Source organism: Cinclus cinclus, chromosome 1 (assembly GCF_963662255.1).
Source record: "Cinclus cinclus chromosome 1, bCinCin1.1, whole genome shotgun sequence".
NCBI classification, from domain to species: domain Eukaryota; kingdom Metazoa; phylum Chordata; class Aves; order Passeriformes; family Cinclidae; genus Cinclus; species Cinclus cinclus.
This window is the reverse complement of record NC_085046.1, coordinates 21,215,688-21,237,840: the sequence shown is the minus strand read 5'-3', so window position 1 is coordinate 21,237,840 and position 22,153 is coordinate 21,215,688. Positions and strand designations below refer to the sequence as shown.

The window sequence follows — 22,153 nt, the reverse complement described above, 5'->3', positions numbered from 1 at the left end:
TGCCTCCCGCGGGTGTCTGACAGCCGGGAGCCGCTGCCGACCCGAGCCCGCTCCCCGCCCTGGCCCCAGCGCCCTCAGCGCTCCCTGCCCGCATCCCGCACGGACAGACCCACGGACAGACCCGCGTCCCGCCCCGCGGCACGGCCGGGCCCGAGGCAGCGCCGCGCCCGCCCCGCCCTGCCTGCGCCGGGAAAGGGCGCCGCGGGCCCGTACCACCGTGCCGGAGGGGGAACTTGGAGGGAGGGAGAGCGGCAGGGGTGGTTCCTCAGCTCCCGACTGCACCGCCCGGCACCGCCCGCTGCCCCGGTGACGGAAGGTCGCCGCTTGCCCCGCCCGGGCGGTGGCGGGACGCGGGCTCCGGGAAGGGCCGGGGCTGGAAGTCGCCGTCCTCGCTCCGTATCCGGGTGGTTGCTCCCGGGCACGGCCGGACCGCCGGAGCCGGTGCCAGGCGAAGATGGCGTATCCCGGGCAGCCGGCGCCCGGCGGGTTCTACCAGGGCGGGGTGAGCGGGGCCGGGGCCCGCGGGGGATGTGGCCGGCGGCCCGGGGGGAGCGGTGAGAGCCGGGTGAGGCGGGGTCTGCCCGGCCTGCGGCCGCCGCTCCGCCGGGAGGGAGGAGGCACATCCACCGCAGCTGCTGCCGGGGGCGAAGGTCGTTGCTGAGGGTGTCATTGTTGATTTTCCCTTAAGAATCAGTTTCATTTAAAGGTTTTCACACTTAATGCATATTCTTCCGTGTATTTGCCGTAGACATCTGTTTTGCTCAACTTTTCTGAAGTGGAATGTAGTGCTTTGGTATTTATTCAGCGCACCGTTTTCTGCTAGGGGTAGGATGAAATGAAACCTTGGTGAAATAGACCAGGTTGTATCTAGATCAGCCGGTTGTTCCTCTGCAAGGTTTTACACTGATCTGCTTACATTACAACGCATTAGTATATGAGTACTGAAACCGAGAGTTGGTTTGTGGGATTTTTTTCATGAGGAGTTTCATTTTTGGTTGGTATGATTTTTTAAAAGTTTGTGTTTTGTTTTTTTTTTTGTGTCGTGTGCACATAAAAACATAAGTTGATAAGTACAGTTCCTCAATGAAATCGCTTACTGAAAATCAATTTTCTTTTTGATTTCCAAAGTATGGAGGAGCTCCAGGAGGACCTGCAGCATTCCCCGGTCAAGCTCAGGATCCTTTGTATGGTTATTTTGCTGCAGTAGGAGGGCAGGTAAACTTATAAAGTGTTATTTACTTCTTGGACTTTTTTTTTCCTGGGGAATACTCTCTGCCTCTGGAAGGAGGCATGCCTAGTATTTGTGGTGAGAAAAACTGTTGTTTCTAGTTAAAAAAAAAAGCAAATCCATAATTGTTTTACTTGGCTGTTTGGTACATACAGTTGTATTGGTCTATGTTATGGCTGTATACATCCAGGAACTACAGAGTTTGAATAATGCTGTTAGTTTCTGTATTGTATGTGTAAATACGTACATAAACATAGGCATGTATGCCTCTTTTTCCTATATAGGTGTATACAGGGAATATATAGATGCATGACGTTTCGTAGCTGAATTGTGACTCAGCTCTGGGCTGGTGAATGCTGCCAGGTTTAGGAGAAAGAAAAGAGAAACAGTGGAAAGCGTGGGCTGTGGAGATGGCCTGGCTAAGAGCAGGAAATGCTAAAAGGAAAGAGGTCATTACATGATTTTATTAGACTCAAGAATGGAAAAGCAGTCATAGGTTGTGCCAACATCTGGGTTTACTGGTAACACAGAGTGATTATTCTTTTAGAGGAAAGATATTCACGACTTTTTTTTCCTTCCCTGTCATTCTGCACTGCATTTTTCATTTTTTTCCTGTAATTTTGTGGCATATATTGTTTGTGTACAATCATGCATGTTACTGGAAATAAGTGCTGTTTGTACTACAGAGTCTAGGAGCAATTAAATTAGGTTTATTGAGCTGAAGTTCCCTGTTTGTTTGCCATATTATAGCTATTTATTGCACACTTGTAGGGTCTGTGCAGATGTAAAACTCTGCTCTTGGATCTGTTATCCTCAGGTAGATACCACCACAACATGAAAATTTTAATTCAGCAGTGTTAGCTGAGACTCAGATTGCCACCATAACTTGGATTGGTTTTGTTTTCTGTGTTACTCTCTTGAATTAATAATGCATTTTGCAGTCTATGTCTTACTTCCTTCTAACTGCTTATGAAAATATTTAGACCGTGTGTTTTTGTAGAACACTGGAATGACCTCTGTGTAGTGAGGCCTTTCTGAGAAGGTGAAGCCCAGAGCTGAGTTCTGCTGAAGGTGCTGACAATTTGTCTCCCAGCTGAGATGCCTCTGCATGCAGGTGCCACCTGGATGTGTGCCAGGAATCAGCAGTGGAGCCAGTAACTGATGCTGGAAAAATTAATAAGCTCCTATTGCAAAGAGAAAGGGAGGCAGCAGCAAACAGGATATGGCACTGTGGAGAAGAGGTGTCAGGAGCTGGATCTCAGCAAAACATAAACCATGCCCAGGTTTCTCAATGAGGCCTGGAAACTGGAAGCTGGGGAATCAGTGGGTTGGTGGATGTGATCAAGTTAGCACTTAAGAATACTTAAGTTAATACTCTGAAATTCTTTCTATTAGTAGAAATCATTCCTTACTGAAATGAACTGGGTAGCCTTTGAAATTATCCTTGGGATCTGAGGTGTCTGTTTCTGGGAACAGTGGCTATGCAGAAGTGAAAACCCTGTAAGGAGACAGTGAAATGGAACAGATAAATTATCAGTTGCATTTATGGCCATCCATGCAACTCTGTAAAAAGCCACATCTCAGCTATCCATAGGTACTGCTGTCTTGTTTTTGTGCCTATGTAATAGATAATATTTTCACTGAACTTTCTTTGAAGTAGTTATCAACAGGGATCTTGTCTTTGAATTGATGAATTAGTTTCCTTTATTTACAGAAGAAAGTAAAAAGTATTGTTTCAAATCTTTATTCAATTGAGTCTGTCTTTGTAGGAAGTAAAAAATTTTTTCAGCCTGTTTGCAAAGACCATATGCATTGTCTAGTTTAACCTGCTTATGTTCTACTAGAAAAACCAAAAAAGATGAGCATCTTTTTGGTTGTGTTAATCTTGATTACAGTCATGCTTTTCTATCTTCCTCTGTTTTAAAGGTATGCAATTCCTATCTGTATTTCAGAAGATACAAAGCCTTTGAAGAGATTAGTTACTTAATATTAATGGTTATTTCAAATCTCTTTCTTCCCTCCCTGTGAATATAAAGTATGAAATACATCTGTATAATTAGACTGATGGAGTCGATAAGAAGCAAATTTGGGTTTAGCTGCCATTAACTTTACATAGAATCAAAACATAGTTGCCTTTTTTTCCACACCTTTTCAAATGTCATTTAACATAGAACCACTCTTTCTCTTATAAACAATGATATTTTATTTCTGAAAGCTATCAGGCTGTGCTGTTCCACCATATCATTCAGTAGCATGTCTCAGTTCTTGGAAAAAAGAGCTTTCAAAAGTGGGTTTAAAAACATTAGGAAAATGCTGTAGCAAACAGAATCATAGAATATGCTGATTTGGAAGGGACCCACAAAGATCTTTGAGTTCAAGTCCTGGCTCTGCTGAAGACACTCCAAGAGTCACACCAAGTGCCCAAGTGTGTTGTCCAAATACTTCCTGAACTGTCAGGTTTGGTGCTGTGATCACTTTGCTGGGAAGCCCACTCCAGTGCTCAACCACTCTCTAGGCAAAAAGCCTTTTCCTGATATCCAACCTAAACCTCCCCTGACTTATCTTTTTATCTTCTAATGCTTTACAGAAGTGTCATCATTTTTTATATCTAGACACATAATGTTCCATTCCTGAATGAGGTTAAATTAAACTCTGTGTGAACCAAACTTCATGTTGGGGATGTGAGGAATAAAACTTAGAATGCCACCTCCATTTCTGGCAGCTCATTGCTTTCCATGAATTGGCAGTTGTTTTCTCTGTTCAGCCCTGAGCAGGATTTGTTGGAAATGAGGCATTTTCCAAATCATGTAGATAGGTATCTTTACTGAGTTTGTTTTGATTTTCTTTCAAAATTCTTTGCTTTTGATGTTGGTTTGTTCTGCTAGCAACTTAATATTTTAAAAAAACCCAGGAATTTTTATATTTTTGAGTTATGAGGCTGTCTTGAGAAGGATAACTAATTGAATGCTGCTGGAAAGGGAGTGGGTACTGGGAGTAAGCATCCTGGGAGAGGGTATTAATAGCTGATGCATCTTCTGTTACCGAAAGGATGGACAAATAGATGCTGATGAGCTACAGAGATGTCTCACCCAGTCAGGGATTGCGGGAGCATATAAACGTAAGTTAATGATTTAAATAAACAAGCAAATCTAAAGCACAGTAATTCTTCTTCCTATTACTAGAAAATGCATGTAGTTGTGCCTTCTGCAGAGCTGGGGTTTTTTCTTTGCATGGCAAATGGGTTTCCTTTCCATACCTTGGACATGTAAATTCTCTGTGTTCAGCTCTGTATGCCAAGGACTTGCCCTCTTGGCCTCCTTAGTTCCCCACTCTGCTGGGCTGTGGAATTGAAGTGCTTTGTTTTGTAATGGATAGACAGTTCTTTGTTTTGCCTTGGTCTGAGCTGAGCTTTGATATTGACCAAAATCTGTGGCAGGACTCCTCTGCTGGGATACCTCCTGTTCAGTTTACAGCTTCTGTGAGTGAAACTGGTGTTCAGGTGGTGTCTGTTGGGGGAGGGGAATATAAATGTCCACTTTGAAACCCAAAACTGTTGTGGATTAAGATAAGTGCAAGTTAATTTTAAATACAACTTGAATTGCCTCCAAATTGTTTACTGTCAATTTTTCTAACAAGTAATGGTTCCTACTTGGATCAAAAATATGGTATGGCTGTATACAGGGGAACTAATTACATAATAGTTTATAATATATAATCAGCATATAATTATATATATAGTAAATCTGAAAGTTTATGTTTAGATAAAACTGAAGATTAGGCTCTTAATTTATTTTTCCTTTTTCTAACTTTAACAGCTTTCAACTTAGAGACTTGCAGACTTATGATCTCAATGCTGGATGTATCCTTTAGTATAAAATGTAAGCATTTTTGCATTATGTAAGCAAAGATGAGAGAGTGCCAAAACATTTGGGAAATGCTTTGTAGTTTCCATTCAGCTTTTACTTGATAAGTCTTGTGATCATTGTGATTGGGAAGCTGCAAAACTCTGTTCTCGCTAATTTTAACAATTGAAGAAATAATAAATAAATGAGGCTCTCGGTGACCAATTGTTTCACAGCAAGTGGTATCCCTCTAAACTTGGGGAACTCTATTGAATGTATGAAGGGTCAGGTCTGGTGGCACAGAATAAAGTATTGTGCAAATCTCTTACTGTGCTTTTCTAATAGGACAGCTTTCCAATTTCTCATCCAAATTTTTGTAGTACACAGCCTGAATACAATCTAAGTCCCCCTAAATCCTGTTCCCATGAATGAATCAGGTTTGAGTATCTCATGGAATGGTATAGAGCATTCAGCAGTAGGAACTGTGGAGGACTTAGATGTCCTGTGTAAGGTTGGAGTCTTTGGAATTTCTTTAGCTAAAACTTGAATTGAAAGTTTTGCTGCTTAAAAAGAAAAAAGCAGAAATTAAACTGGAAGGGTTCTTAGCTCATCTTGAACAAACCGCTTAGAATACGAGAGAATTGATAATTATAAAAATTTATTCTTTGGCATCTATTTTTATTTAAGCTATGTATTTAATTGGTTGCAATTATGTAGCAGCAGGTAAAAGAGAAGTGTGTCAACAAAAGTAGAATTCACAAAGAGGAAATAGCTTTAGTGGGTTTAACTGGGAAGAAGTGGGCAGAGCAGGCTCTCTGAGGTTCTCTGACCCTACATTTTGGGTAGTATTATCTCCATCTGTGCTGGGGGATGCTTTAGTTAGTTTTCTGCAAGATAAATGAATAATAGTAGACATATTAATATTGGCCTTTAAGGAAGAGTTTTTAACTACAGATGGATGCCGTTTCTGTTTGGTTGGTTTTTGGTTTGTCACTTTTTGTTGGTATTTTGTTTAGTTAAGAAATGTTTTTCTTAGCTTTGAAATCAGAGGGATATGTCTGGCACACTGGGATTTAATGAGTTTAAAGAACTCTGGGCTGTGGTCAATGGCTGGAAGCAGCACTTTGTAAGTTTTGACAGCGATGGAAGTGGCACAGTGGATCGTCAGGAACTGGAGAAAGCCTTGATAACTATGGGTAAGTTGTAAAATATTCTTGCTTCTGACTCTGAATTACACCATTTTCCAGTTATCATCATCTAGTAACTAACACGTGATATTGCCAATGAAAACGTGTTGGATTCTGTTAACTTTCCTGTCTTTTCAAAATAAGACTTTTTATTTTCAAATAGGATTTAGACTGAGCCCACAGGCTGTGACTGCAATCACGAAGCGATACAGCACTCAAGGAAAGATTGCATTTGATGATTACATTGCCTGCTGTGTGAAACTCCGAGCTCTCACTGGTATGCTGGATTATAGCCTCCTTACTGTCAGCCCCATAACGTATTTTTGTTTAATGAAACCTGATTGTTCACTTATCTCAAGTTCAACTTTGGCATACTACAAAAGAGGTTTCTATCAATAGTCTACAGACAATTGTAGATCAGGATTTTTTAAATTCCCATGAAAAAAGGACTTTATGCTAATGCAGGGTTTACTCCAGAGGCTTGAAGAGTTATGTTAGCAAAATTGGGAAACTTTATTAACAGAACATAAAGGTTTGTATAGGATAAATCCAAAAATTTAGAATGGGAAATTAAGCCTGGAATGAATTGCAGTATTCTTCATCATGTTCTCCTTCATGTGACTTGGGGAATTTTAGGAAAGTACTGTATACTCTTAAAAAATGGTTTATTTGTAGTTCTTCTTACCTAGTTTCTGTTTTCTTAATGAATTTTTGCAGAATGCTTTAGAAGAAGGGATGCAACTCAGCAGGGTTTTGTGAACTTCCACTATGATGATGTAAGTAAATTTTAAGGAATCTATTAAAATTCTAGGGTAAAACAAAAGAAGAACTAAAGACAATCAGTAATGATTTGAGTTTGTGCCTATCTTCCCTACATATACAGTGAGAACCCAGATCTTCTGGGGCTTGTAGAGTATTGTCTCAAAAAACTTTTGTGTATTTTACAGAGTTCTATAAAATGTTCTGTACTTTATGAACTTCTCTCCAGTGTGGTTCTAGAAGATCCAAGAAGCTACATCAATTGCTAGCATCACTTTCTGTGGCTTCTTTTTTTTTTTTTTTCATTTTTTTGTTTTAAAGCTTGATAGACATTTTTCCTGGGAAAAGGTTGGTGGAGGTCTGGTGGGAACAGACACCAATCACACAGTCAGGCTTGTGGGTCTTGTGTCCTAGCCACATCTATGCAGCAAAAAGAGAGCACTAGATTCAAGTCATCCTGGATTTGGAACGGAGGGAGGGTGTGTGTTAGTTTTGTTGTTGTTGTTGTTATCATTAAGGAGATGCCTTGCTTTAATTAACTATTTGCTTATTTTGATAATTATTTTAAAGCTTTACTATCCATGGGCTGAATTTCTTTACAGAAAAGCATAGTGACAGTGATTATTGTAGGAGAAAAAGTAAAAAACTCGTTCTCTGCCATACATCTAATAAGTGGTTATTCTCTTTTCAGTTCATACAGTGTGTTATGAGCATCTAAATCAAAAGGAAGCAAGACATGGATGATCATGATTTAACATTCCAGTTTTATGAGCATCTAAATCAAAAGGAAGCAAGACATGGATGATCATGATTTAACATTCCAGTATGTCTTTTGCTTTGCCAAATCCTCCAATAATTGTGTCTCAGTGTTGGAAATTGCATATTTTACAAAGGTGTCGCTTTACACACATTTTTTCAGTCTCTATAATGAATATAGACCACTCATGTACTGTTGTCTTCAACTTCCAATCTGTGATTTTTAAAGATGCTTTTATTTTCATAAACTTGCAGTTCACTATGTATAACTCAGATCACAGAAATGGTAAGATTTTCAGTCGTGTCTACTTTTTTTCCCATGGTTAACAAAAATCAGTTTCTGGAGTGCAACGTACCTTTTTATGACTTAAACAGTAACATGTGTATGACTTAAGAGGATACATATTTTCTTGTCTTTGACAACATAAGAGATGTACAAATTCAAAGGGCTTTTGGGATGGTAATTTTGCACTGCTCTTTTAGAACATCAATAAGTTTTGGTTACTTGCTTTGCCAGCTCTTTTGAAGATGAAGCCTGTGACACCATGCACTGAGTGTAAGACTACCTGCTAAGAACTTCTTGTAAGCAGGGATGAAACAAAACATAGCAGAGAACTCTTCTAGCCTTGTGCTCTGGTACAGGGGGCTTTGTTCCTGTTAGATTCTTGCTTTGTGTCACTACATAAAACACTTCTAAACATAAAAAGGTGTGCTGCGTCAGTTTGTGCATCAACTGTCCTGTCACAGACAGACAGACTTCAGTTACATGTAAATGAATGTTTCTGTCTCCTCCACTTCAACCCCTAGCAAGTGGCCTTCCTGCCTCAATCTGCCAACTAACACACAAGGGCCAAATCCCACTTGGAAAATTCTTTGCCAGGTTACTGTTTCAGATCGCAGCAGTAGTTACCAATGAAAACAGATACAGACAGGCAAGGCTTAGTTACCTTAGTTAGCCTTAGAGGCTCTTCAGGGGGAAAAAAAAGCTGGGAGGGGGGGGATGTTTCTTGTTGCTTTTGTTGTAGGGATTTCTGAGAGGAGGATGGACATTGTATGGAAAGAGGGAGCAGCACACTGTACAGAGGTCGTACAAACTTTTTTCCAATTAAATAAGTTAATGAAACTTCCATTAATTTTGGTTACTTCTGCCTACCGCAGAGGAGTGATAGATGTTGTTTTGCTGCTTGATACAGTGCTAGAAGAATGTTAAAAAAGTATATTTCTTAAATAAGTAGTTTAGGGAAATTTTGGGGAGGAACCTTTACATTAAGGAATGAAAGCAAAACTAAACATATGTGCATATATATACACGCATATGCATAATTGGACAAACGAGCTCCTCAGAACAGGAATCTCAAAGATACTGTATTATATCCTGTTTTGTGGACGTGCCTATTAAGTCCAGGTTTTTAGTTTCTGGGCTGCTAATTCAAATTCACACCCCCCAAAAAGCAACTTGTACTTACTGTTTAAATTTAGAATCCTTTATATATTGCTTGTAGTTTCATTTCAGAAGCTAGTTCTCTTTCTACCCTCATAATGAATTTCAAAGGCATAGACAGCATTATACATCCACATTCTGGTACTACATTGTCCTGTTGCACATAAAGTTGGGAAACAGATGGAATACTACTGAAAATATTTCTAATGGAATGACCAAAATCCATAAAGGTTTGTCTGAGTGTAGCAGCCAACATCAGTTCTGCCACAGCAGATGAGGTTATTAAGAGTGTGAAAAAAAGGCTGTTCTTCCTGTAAGGATTTGAGTAGACTATTTTGTATAAATACAGCATTCATCCTTACACTTAATTTTACCCTAAGAATAGTAAGAGATCTTTACCAAAATGTTCATTACCTGCACATCTTTACTTCTGCTTAGTTGTGTTTCTGGTCTTGTAGTGGCTTTGCTGGGATAGAATTAATATTCTTTATAGCAGCCCAAAGTTTCAGATTTGAAACTAATCAGCATCAATTACAGCAGTACTTCAGCTGCTGCTGGGTAGTGCTTGCACAGTGTCAGGGTCTTCTCAGTTTCTCTCTCCGCAATCACAGTGAGTAGGCTGAGTGTGGGTAAGAGGCTGGGAAGGAATTCAGTGAGAACAGCTGACTCAAGTGGGCCAAAGAACTCAAAACCCAAGGACCTAAAACTAAAGTCTTGCTCAGTTTATTTCCCTAGGCTGAATTGGTATTTTGGCACCAGCCAGCTACTGGGCAGTGAAATGCTACAAGAAAACAGTATGAACCAAAAAGGTTTTCTTCAGTGATCTTGTAAACATAAACCAAAGAAAACTGGGGAAAAAAAATTGTCCAAAACCAGGAGAAAATTCTGGCTTCCTCAAGAAAAAATAGCTTTTTTGTTTACATTAGCATCTCAAAAATCCAGTGTATTCACAGGGACTGATGAGATACATCAGCTTTCAAATTTAGAGAGGAACTAAGCTAATACATAGAGATACTAAGGAGTTACCACAGAGTTTGCTGTCATTGCTAAAAAAAAAGCCACCCGAAACTTCTGTGAAAATTGCTTTCCCATTAAGAGTAGATTCAGAGGACAGATTGAATATGCAAGTTACCTGCTTTAAAGAAACAGCTATTCTCAGAATTAATGGTTTCTCTTTCCCACAAGGCATATTGGGAAGGATACTTACATGGCACCATGTGGGGTGACTGCTCTCAACCTTTGAGCCAACCACTGATATAGTTTCAAACAGGTGTTTTTCCTAGGTTGTCCTCAAATATGCAAACTAAGATTTACTTTGAGAACATTAGGCTCCTAAGACAAAGATTTGAGAAGCTCACTGGGTCATTTTCAACCTTGGAATTTGGAACATAACATCTATATTCTACTATTAGCCTTTTCCCATGCATGCAACATCTTTCTTTTGTAGAGACATATAAAACAGAAAGTGCTAAATACAATGACTTAGAAGAACAAAATACACACAACAGTCTTTGTCATTGAAAGTCACTTTACTGATGTTACAATATGTTAGTAACATTGAAAACCACAGGCATTTGTATTAAATACTCTTGTAGAAGTGGATACTGTGATGCTGTTATTATTAAAAGTGAGCAGGAATTTAGAATCCTGAATTACAACCATTTGATTTTATAAAAAGCAACATTTTGTTTAGCTACATGAAAGCCAGATTCATTCAACAGCACAATGCCTGTAATGTTTATGACAAAAATATCACACTCAAAGCTAAAATGTTGTAAATGGTAATGGTTCATTTTGATGTTTTATTACATCAGGTATGATTTTTAAAGGATTTTAGCTAGCAAAGACAATGATATGATGCAAATCATTGTTTTTGCCAATACTAGCCCAGCCACAGTGGTGAAACATGATTCTCCTTGCCTCTCTCAATAATGGCTAGTATGAGTGAAAAAATAGCATTTATATTTTTTACAGCAAAGCCCAAGTTAAACATCAGAACAAAATGAAGCTGGCAGAGCCAGTTGGTATATACCACCCCAAAAGCTTTGCTGAAAGAATTGGTCATACAGTAAATAGTGCTTTCTCCAGCAGATTAAAAATTCTGTTATGCTTTGCTATTCTGAAAAAAATATTTTGCATTTATGCAACAATAAAAATAAGTACTGTATTCTATATAAAACATTACCTTTTGTAATATATTTTTTTATCCTTAAGAAAAGAAAAATCAAGCTATATATTCACAGTTTAAGTATGTTCTGGACTGAATTTCCAAGTGTAAAGTATGCAGGGTCTACACAGGCAGTGAGCAGGAGTTCTTGTACCAATAATCAAACTAAATCAGCATTTGCTGTTCTACAGAGCCTTGCAATATTGCATGATTAGCTGCTTGCACCACTCTACTCACAAGGTCAGTCAGGCCTATATACAGAATTTTTAACATGGCTGTAAAAATAGACTCTCCATGCTAAAGTTAGAGTATATAAGGTCTTAAGGCCTCATGTTGATTTTTTTTTAAACAAAAGCTTTATTTTTTTATTCAGAGGAATACAGAAACAGAAAACCAAAAGCTTGTTGCTTTGACATTTTATGCTCTAGCAATTAAAAATTGTGTTGACACCTTTACTTCTCCCTCAGAGAACATGTTTCATTTTAACTGCTCTGTGCTTATTTTCCCAAATTTTCCTCATCTCATTCTGAGGTATATGGCAATTATGGCCTGTCTTAAGCAGAAGAAGTTTTTTAGCAGTTTAAAGCTGGTTTAGCTGAAGTGATTTTGAAGCTTCCATAGATCGGATTTTAAAAAGCTAAAACTGCCAGACCTGGCTAGATGAGCCAATTTTGAAGCCAGGTAGAGTCTCGCAAGTGTGAGCAATATCTGTGTTCTGAACTTATTTTTGCTGCTTGTTTTTCTTACTTGGCAGAGATAACATAGGAATGTTGACTGATACAGTGCTTTTCTCTAAATCCTTGCAGAAAACTGTTGTGGAATGACAAGATACCATGTGCTGGGTGCAAGATGCTGTTTCCAAAGCTGCAGTTTATATCAGCATCCATATTTGAGACACCAGAAATTGCTTTCATATGCTGACTTAGAATATACTCATGTCAGAGGAGATTTTTAGCATAGATGATAAAAACTATTATTTCCTTTCCCGTTTCTGACCAAATCACACTTAAGAGAGTCATGTCTGTATTGTAGCTATGTTTACACAATTAGTTTCACTGTTTTATTTGTTCTTGCCTTATTCGGATAATAGTTATGTGCACACAGCAACCTCACTCCACTGTGCAGCTATGGGATCACAACCTGCACATATTTTTGCAGATTATTCAAATTTGTCTTCAGGAATCACAGAATAATCTGGGGAAGGGACCCACAAGGATAATCCAACTCTAAAGTGCATGGCCTATATGGGGATTGAGCCCTTGACCCTGCTGTTATTAACACTGTGCTCTGACCAACTGAGCACATCAAATGTGATCAAAGTCAAATCCCACATTGCTGATAAATGTCCTATGATTTTGAAGCCATGCAAATAGTGGGTCATCAGCTCATCCATTCTTGGTATTCAGTGGAGACTGAAATACTCAAGCTCTTTAAAAATGAGGCAAATAACATCATATTGTGTTGAAAACAGTGACCCAAACAGTCCACTGTTACCCCGTGCCAGTGATACTCAGTTTAGAGAAAGAAACATGATCTTCAGACTTGGAGCAAGAGAAACAGGAAACAGCTCAACTGTTAGTTTCACAGACTTGGTGATTAAAGAGGCATAGCCTTCAAAAATGCTAGAGAGTGACAGAGACACAGGATAGCTGAGTCACCAAGTGCTTGTACCAGTAGTGTTCTGGTTTAACCACAAGTAACTAAGCCCCAGAGCAGCCACTTTCTCAGTCCCCACCCCCAGTGGGATGGGGCAAGAGAACTGGAAAGGTAAAAGTGAGAAAATTCATGGGTTGACATTAAGAACAGTTCAATAATTAAAATAAAATAATTGTAGTAAATAATTTAAAATTAATGAAAAGGGAATTAATAGGGAGATAAACCCAAAAAAGACAAGTGATGCAAATGAAAACAATTGCTCATCATCAACAGACCCATGCTCAGCCAGTCCCTGAGCTTCAGTTCTTCACTGCCAACCTTCCCCCCTGTATTGTTGCTGAGCATGGAATCATATGGTTTAGGATTTCCTTTGGGTCTGCTGTCCTGGCTGTGTCCCCTCCCAACTCCTAGGGCACCCCAAGCCCAATTGCTGGTGGGGCATGTGAGGAGCAGAAAAGTCCTTGGCTCATTGCAAGCATTGCTCAGCAGTAACTAAAAAATTCCCTGTATTATCAACACAGTTTTCAGCACAAATCCAAACCACAGCCACTTACCAGCTACTGTGAAGAAATTAACTCATCCCCAGCAAAACCAGTGGAAAATCTACATGACATGAGGCATCACCACCTGATTATAGCACAAGCAAAAGATCACAGAATCATTAAACAGTCTGGGTTGGAAGTGACCGTAAAGATCATCTAGTTCCAACCCTCCTGCCGTGGGCAGGACTTTTCCACTAGACCAGATTGTTCAGAGGCCCATCCAACCTGGTCTTGAACACTTCCAGGGATGGGGCATCCACAGCTTCTCTGGGCAACCTGTTCCAGTGCCTCACCATCCTCACAGTGAAGAATTTCTTCCTGATAACCTCATCTAAACCTACTATTGTTAACAGCATTGGAAAGACCCTATCCATAGTGTGGAAAGATGACCACCTTAGTAGCTTTCTGATGTCAGCAAACTCACAGAGGCTGTTAGTGGATGAATGTTTCATGAAAATGCTTTTCAGTAGGAGTGAAAAGGGGATGGAAGAGAACAGGAGCTGGCTGAGTTTTACACTGGAGTGTTATAACTTTGCTCACAATTAGGTATGGGATTCAATAACAGAGCAAGTCCTAAGGGCTACCTGAAGAAAATATCCTTTAGGATTATGGAGTCTCATCCTTCTTTGGCATTACATTCTATCCATTAATCAATTCAGTAATGATGTTACAGCAAATTTGGTTAAGATTTTTAGTATATGCATGTCTATAATAGTGTACATAGCCATTCTTAGCTCAGGATTTGAAAAGAGTTGTCACATTAATATTGACAAGACCAATCAGTCCAAACCAACAATAGTGATTTGAGTAAGAAGATTTCAGTACACTATTAACACCATTTCTTTCTGATTTTAATTCAGGCTATACCTCAAAGGCCTGCTTTTTCAATAGCACAATCAAAATTATTTCATGAGCACATGAGCTCAGCAAGTTCAACATCTCATAAATCAGGAACTCTTAAATTATTTGGAAGAAGCCATCTTCAAAGTCAAGTCACACTTTAGGTGTCTGGCAAGTTGTGACCTTAGTTCATAATTTAATATAGACTGTATAAAATTAACAATCTTCTTGAATCTACTTACTTAAAGGTAACAAAATTATATGTAAATTATCAGTCACAATCATCTCTGGTATACTGTCTAAGATTAATATAGTTCATAACAAATCCAGAATTAGTTAGGTAAATCTTTACTTTACTAAACTGTGGCATCATTGTGCAGCATTATTTTTAGATACAATCTCAATTTTCCAGTCTACATCAGTTAGACATATTAATTTTATTATAAACTACACAAGATTCTTCTCCCACAATTAAATACATAAAGGTAACTTAAGTGTATCTCATCCTGCTGGTCCTACACTCATATAAAATATTACTTCTAGTTGGGAACTGATAGCTTCCTCACTTCAACAGGCATCTACATCATAGTTGGCAATAACTAATTCATCTATTAAAATAAAACCAAAATAAAAGGATTAGTCTCAATGAGTCAAAATGACTGAGCTATATTAGTGACAAGTACTCTATTTTAGTCTGGATGAGGTATTATGCGGCAGTTTATATTGCTATTGCCAGAGTAACTAATTACAGTGGATAAAAATATTTGCAGTCTTCAAGGTTACTAATCTGGTAGGTTTCCAACACACTACATTTTAAAAGTAGGAAATGACAGCTTGTAAGCAAACAACTTCTCTGTCCAACCTCCACTGGCTTGGGAGGCTCACCCAGCCCTGCCAGTTCAGGTCTCCCAAGTTATCAAACTGTTGCAAAGTTCTCTGCAGAAGAATTTTGTAAAAACACAGGTCCTCTGATACTCTAGAACACCAGAGTGAAAGTCAGCCTTTATTTAACTTAAACTTAGTGCTCAGAACTAGACTTCCAGTCTCTACATATCTCCAAATGTGAAGGTGACTGTTCAAGGTACACTACACACATAAGTGTATTATCATATGCTACAAATGAATTGTACCAAAACAAAAAAATCTGGAAGTACATACTACATTGAAAATACAGTCAGGAGGGCCATTTGTTTGCAAAACAAGAAGCTATGAGCATAGAAAGAGCCAGTATGTTATATCCTGTTCTGTCTGCCAAATCTTGCTTCTTCTTGGTAAGGCAAAATGGAAAGGGAACAAAACATAACATAAGATATGCACAGAAATCTAACAGGATTATTCAAAACTACACACCCATTTATATCCAAAAAAATACCATAAAAGGCACATGATGAACAGTCCAGTTACTAAAGACAAGATATGAATATGGGAGGGAAAACCAGCTTCCAGGAGACAGAATAATACAGAGACAATCGGGTTATCATAATGTCCTAATGTGGGTGCACCTCTTGAGGGTCCTGCTCAAAGTCCAGTGAAATCAACAAAAGACATACTGGTTTCAAGTTATGGCTCAGACCCTAATTTCACAAGCTACGTGCTATCAACTATCTTTAATCTAGATAGCTACACTCAAAGTAAATAATTGCAAAAAACATTCTTCAGTGCTGATTGATATATTTACCTTTCACAAAAATACAGAATCTTTCCCTAAAGCAGTTGCAAGTGACTGTCTCCTTCCAGATGGTCAGTCTGCACCCACTTGTGTTCACATATATTTGTCTTTTTCCAAATACTTACCAGAACCTGTTGACTGTGAAAGAAAATTATTTGAATGCCAAGGCCAATATTTGGTCATAATCTAACATACAGCCTAATCATAAAATATAGTGCTTCTAAAAATCTTACATATTTTACAGCTGCCAACATCTTTAAACATTTCTTAATTTAATCTTACATATATCTGACTTTATTGAGAGACGTAAAAGTTAAAAAAATACATTAAAAGGCTGCAAATGTTGGGTTCACTTACTAAAGGAAATACATGAAAGAGGTAGAAGATTCAGAAACACCATAGATGTTCCCACTACAATAATATCTAATTCAACATACAGCTGTTGGGTAGGGTATTCAACTGCACCACACAGTCGGGTGTTTTATTCTGCAATGGTATTTCCTGAAGCTAAGATGTAGTCATTTTTGGAAAACAAGAGAATTATAAACTGATTTAATATGGTCCAGTTTCTTACTAACTGAAAATTCCCAGTCAGGAGACATTTGCTCTACAACAACTTTTAGAAGTCTCAGGTGTTAGAAGTACAACCATCCAAGATTAACATAGTAAAGAGTTGTTTCCCCCACCCCACCCCATTATTTTTTAGCTAAATTCACTTGTGCTCAGTTTAATGCCCCCAAAAATTGTCAAGGGGATTTCAGGGGCAGCAAGCATAGCATTCAAGCACATGGTAAAGGCGATTCCAGTAACAAATACAATTGAAAGACAGCAATGAAACTGGCCACTTGCCCAGCACTGTTGTTATCCAGTGCAGTGAAATCATTATGCTTCTCATAAGTCTATGCCTTGCCATCAAAAACAGTGTCTGAAAAGTTCCATCAAAAATACACAACAACTCTCACAGACTGACTTCACATCACCACATCCTGAATTGACTACTTAGAAGTATTCCCAAACGTCCAGTAAGTTTGTGCTGCACATAACTTAAAGAGTGTTGTCTGCCTAATCATTCTTGATCACACCTGTGAGAGGATACAGTGGTTATCTTACTAAACAAGGGATTTTGGCTGGTTCCTCTTATGATGATTTAAGACAAAGTGCTGCTGTACTGGTTTCTGCAGTCTACTGTACAATTGAGATTGTCAGGACAGTGTAAGATGCTGAAAAAGTTGTATAGATTTTGGTCAAACACCAGTTTCTGAAAGACACAGTTTTACAGTACTGTACTTTCTGTATTTCCAAGGATGTCTGCTCATAATATTAGAAAATCTGAAGCGTGATGATGTTAGTCATGACTGTTTCTTTAGGCATTTGGTAAAATACACGTACGTATAACAGCTATTTTTGACATTATTGAATGTTTACATATATACAATCTGTATACTGAGATTATAAACATGTAAGGTAAAAAAAAAGGTATAATCTTTGTTTGTTTGCCGTTGTGTCAAATAGTTGCCTTTCAAAGCTTGAAATCCTGTCACCAAAAAAAAAAAAATCCTATATTTCTTACCCCTGCATGCTAATCTCTACTACAGTATGTTGTTTTTCCTTTACATGTGGAAAGTAAAGAACACAAGGTTCATGCATACAGTGTACAAGTTTACATCAGCTGGGCTCTCCGTGAGGCACGTTCCCAGTTCCACTCTGGTCTGACTCAGGACTGCAATAAACCAGAGAAAAACCTCTCTTACACAGGACTGGCAAATGGACTGCAGTTGGGATTGTAGGTCACCATGCAGAGCAGCCTTGTCACATATGGGCTAATTATTCTCTGTCAAATGTTATGATTTTGGTTGTTCATCAAATCCATAAAATACGAGCCAACAAAAAAGAAAGAAAGAAAGAAAAAGACTGTTTTTTTCCTTTCCACATGAGAGGAGGTTATCACTGCGATATCATGGGCATCTCTGTTGATCTTTCGAATTGTCTGAAGAGCAGATGAATATGCAGTGACTCAGTGATGCTGAGTTTCTATAAAATCCAGAGTTAACAGTTCTGATGTGACCCCAGGAAAACAGTGCAGCTAGATGGATGTCTCCCATAGCTAGAGAGGGGGAAAATGAAGACAAACACACATTGTACACCGAGATAAAATGGGCTATCACCCAAACAGTGCAAGGAGCTTGTTTGGGGAACTGCATCTACGTCACTTGGGTCACCAAATCTCCTCCCAGCCTCTGGTGGGTATCTGTTCACCAAGTGAGGAGACAGACTCAAGCGTTTCAGCACAACTTACAGTCAGCATAGTAAATGCCCATGGCTGGGAATTCATTTTTCTGTTTGAAAGAGAAATGTCAGTGTAGAATCAAACTTGTACTAGACAGCTTTTACTTTTGAGTTACACTAATATTAGTGTAGAGATAACTTCCCATTTTCATCTGCCTATCTCTGCTCAGAGCAGCATGACCTCCTGCTGTGGTTTTGAGCTGCTGCCAAAGCAGCTCCAGGGTTGAGACACATCACTACAGCCCAGGCTCCAAGCTGCCATGGGAGACCCTGTGCTGCACCTCACACAATCTTCTGCCCCAAGCAGCACTGGGGGAGCAGCTTGCAAGTTCCCTCATCCGTTCCTTTTTTCTTGGAAAAAAAAAAGGACAGAGAACAGTGATAAGAATTTCATCAGCATCAGCAACATGAGCCAAGTGTATTGCAAGTAAAGCTCCTAAAGCAAATTTCAGGACTTTTTTGCATATTCAAATACCTGCTATGTCTGAATTGACACAAAGGAAACAAAAGCCATTTGGAGCAGCTGGAAATCTCTCCATGTGGGGCATTACTATCCACCACACATTCCAGCAGCTCCTGATCACTCTAGGGGGTGCCAGGCTGGCCACAAGTCACAGAGCAGTGAAGTCCCTCCAGACCTGCAAGCTCTCCACATGCTCCATGTGAGGAACTTTTTACATTTCCATAAAGCTGGTAAGCAGCTATCCCCACAGCCTGAACAAGAGCTGCTGGAAGAAGGGGTAAGAAAGGAGAGCCAAACACACCACTTGCTCCAGGTCTACCTGTACTCTGCAGCCCAAAGGCTCTCCAGGGCATGTTTTCAGCTTGAAATCAGAAAAGCAGGGAAATCTGGGCTTCAGGGCAGCTTTAAGAGCAACCTGGAAAAGCTGCCTGTAAACACAGCTGTCGGGACCTTCATCACTGCCATGAGCAGCTTCAGAACTTCAGGGTGCAAAGGAAATGCCACTCCAACCCTCCCTGTTTGTCAAAGGTGTTAATCTGCCACAGTTTCCTTTTGAAAAACTACCATTAAATCAAATCACTGAAGAAATGCAGACAGAAGAGGGACACATACCCTGGCACTTTGCCTGTTGACTTTTTTCTCTTCATCAGGAAGTGGTGGCATCGGGTAAGGGTATTTTCTGCTGGAAGCAATAGATCCAGTGGATGAAGACGGAGACTTTGCAGGAGACAGTGTCCTGAGATGTTGAAACACACAAAATAAATGTGATGTCTTTGCATTCTAGCACTGCAACAGCAACTGCCATTACTCTGAACCTTGGTTCAGAGCCAAGTATATAGCTTATTATTAGCTTAATATCAGGGGGATAAAATTGCTTGATCAGTAGTCTTATAATTTCATTATATGAATAAAGGTACTTAGAGATTTCAGGAACACTGGAAGAAAAAAAAATTTGCTACTTCTTATTAGAATTGTATAGCAAAAATTATTTCTTAAACTGTTTTATATGATACTGTAATTAATAATTATAAAATTATTAAAAACAAATCTACAATTGAATAAATACAGAACTAAAAGATAAACATGGCATTATAAAGCCTAAATAGAACCAGTAGCTGTATAAATACAAGCTGAACAAATGTCTTCTCCCAGTGAATAAATGGCAATTATGTGCCTTTATGAATATCTTGCACATCTCCTAAATTGATACAAACATAGCAAATAAATCTATTATTTTTGTAACATTAATTTACACAAATGCATGCATTTGGAGGCCAAACTGTTAGTTGTGAAGTAACAAAGGCATATACAAAGTGCTAATAACAAATTGTTATACATGCAAGCATCATACAGTGCATATTGTTCCAGCCAAAGAAAGAGTCTGATGAGAATATACAAAAATGGACTGATTAGTCAATGGCAATCAGCATTTCTGTACAAGGTGAGTAGAGTAAGCAGGAGCAAGTAAATGTTTGTATCACATGAAAGGCATTCTTTTCATGTCAATAAGGCAACAGCACATTATTGACTGAAATTTTATACCCAAGAAAAACTCATGCTTCTGTTTTGAGATTCAGCACTTTTCCCACTTGAGAGGTTCCTATCAGGCTCTAAATCTGGGAGAGTAAAATTTTAAAAAGGCCTCAAAGTAGAAAAATTGAGCTATCCTGGCCACCTTTTTCTCTTGTGCAGACCAGGGGCATTTGCCACATGAGGCCTCTTAATACTGCAGGCACATCACTCAGCCTTCCCTGAGCACTGCTATCTAGTATCTTTGAGTTAATGTGTCCCTGAAGATGGAAAGTTTCCATAATAATAAGTGAAAATTATTTACCTTTAAATCATTTTACTTTTATTTTGGACTATTGTATCATTTTGTTGTGTCTGTAGCTCCCTACAACAGCATATTCTCTTGTCTGCCATACAAACAATGACTGATGGTAGCCACAAGCAACAAGCTGTCAATGGAAATTCTATGATGAGAGCTCTCCAGTCTGGCTCATGATCCTCTAGTGCCTCATGTGGTAGTCTCTAAGTTCAATAGCACTTAAAAGATTTACATTGCTACAATTATCCAAATATGGAAGCATACATCTTCAGTACCTGCACATTGATCACCCATTAAGATGAACTGGACATGCACTGATGTTTTCAGGAAAAAATCCCTGAAACAGTTACTGCAGTATAAAACAAGGTTTTTGTATGTCCAGTACCATGGATCTGGGCACCAAATTGTGCATGCAAAAAAAAAAGGTTAATTTTAAACAAAAATTCCAGGGAAAGGATGTCAACAGTGTCCTGCTGTTCATTATCCATACAAGACCTCTCATCTCTGCCCCCACTTGGACTAGTATGGATCACTAACAAACTATATGTGGATCTAGAATGAAGAATATAAGGAGAAAAGAGAGGGGAGAAAATAAGGAGAGCACATTTTACATATTATTAATGATCCAACTATTCACAAATTTTACCCCATTGCTGCAGTAGAATTTTAAATATTCATTTTAAAATTTGTAACAATGCACTTGGAGATCAGAAACAAGGAACTGGACTAGTGGAATCTGACTTGGCAAGCCCTATCAGAGAGCCATTTATAAGGTAGCACAGCAATGGAGCCGCACAGAATGAAGGCATCTCCTATCTCTTTCACCATACCAGGCACGACACTTCCAACACACCACAGGCTCTTTACATTTTAGATACTCTAAGAGAAGGCCACAGTGAGAGGAAAAGATAAAGCCAATTTTCTTGTCCATGCATCTGAGCAGGTGATGCTGGAAGGAGTAATAATCCCCTGAAGGATGGGGCATCTTGAATATTTTCCCTGCACAACCAGGTCCTCTTACCAGGATCCCTAAGTGAGCCTTTTAGCCAGGAAGCTTTGCACCATAACTCAACCACAATGCTGCCTTTTCCAGCATTTTCCTTTTCCAAAGATTTTGAAGGCCAAGCCTCCAGTGTAGCTGCCTACACATCCTTCTTCTCAAACCCCCTTTGCACTGCCTGCTCACCTGCAGTTTGCTCATCTAACTGACATGAGCTTTGCTGCTCAGCTGCACCTGCAACACTACAGCCAGTACATGGAGAATGCAGTTGCACACTTACAGAAACAACCTTGCCCTCCCCTCACAGGGCCTCACCACTTATTTTTGCTATGTGTTATAGCAAAAGAGTTATGTGCTGGGTTTTGTCATCTTTAGTGCCAGCTACTGAGACTGTGAACATACATGACTCAGCGTACGCTCACAGATCTTACAGTGCATCTTCTGTGATAACATTGTTTGAGGTGGTGTTGATCACCTTTCAGGTTGTGC

General features: G+C 39.2%; 2 protein-coding genes across 2 annotated transcripts in view; one reads left to right on the top strand and one right to left on the bottom strand.

Moving 5' to 3' along the window:
* The first annotated feature begins 328 nt into the window (after positions 1–328).
* On the top strand, positions 329–8,468 carry SRI (sorcin). Its single transcript, XM_062494737.1, has 8 exons — positions 329–502; positions 1,129–1,215; positions 4,277–4,346; positions 5,044–5,087; positions 6,119–6,266; positions 6,421–6,534; positions 6,975–7,033; positions 7,708–8,468. Exons 1-8 carry the CDS (start codon positions 455–457, stop codon positions 7,732–7,734), a joined length of 597 nt encoding a protein of 198 aa, XP_062350721.1. The 5' UTR covers positions 329–454; the 3' UTR covers positions 7,735–8,468.
* Positions 8,469–18,170: 9,702 nt separating this feature from the next.
* The window catches only part of ADAM22 (ADAM metallopeptidase domain 22), a 123,128-nt gene continuing 119,145 nt past the window's right edge, over positions 18,171–22,153 (bottom strand). Inside the window, exons 32-33 of the mRNA XM_062494725.1 lie at positions 19,449–19,572; positions 18,171–18,191 (exon numbers count right to left, since the gene is read on the bottom strand). Of these exons, the coding sequence (XP_062350709.1) occupies positions 18,171–18,191; positions 19,449–19,572 (145 nt within the window). The remainder of the gene's footprint in view (positions 18,192–19,448; positions 19,573–22,153) is intronic.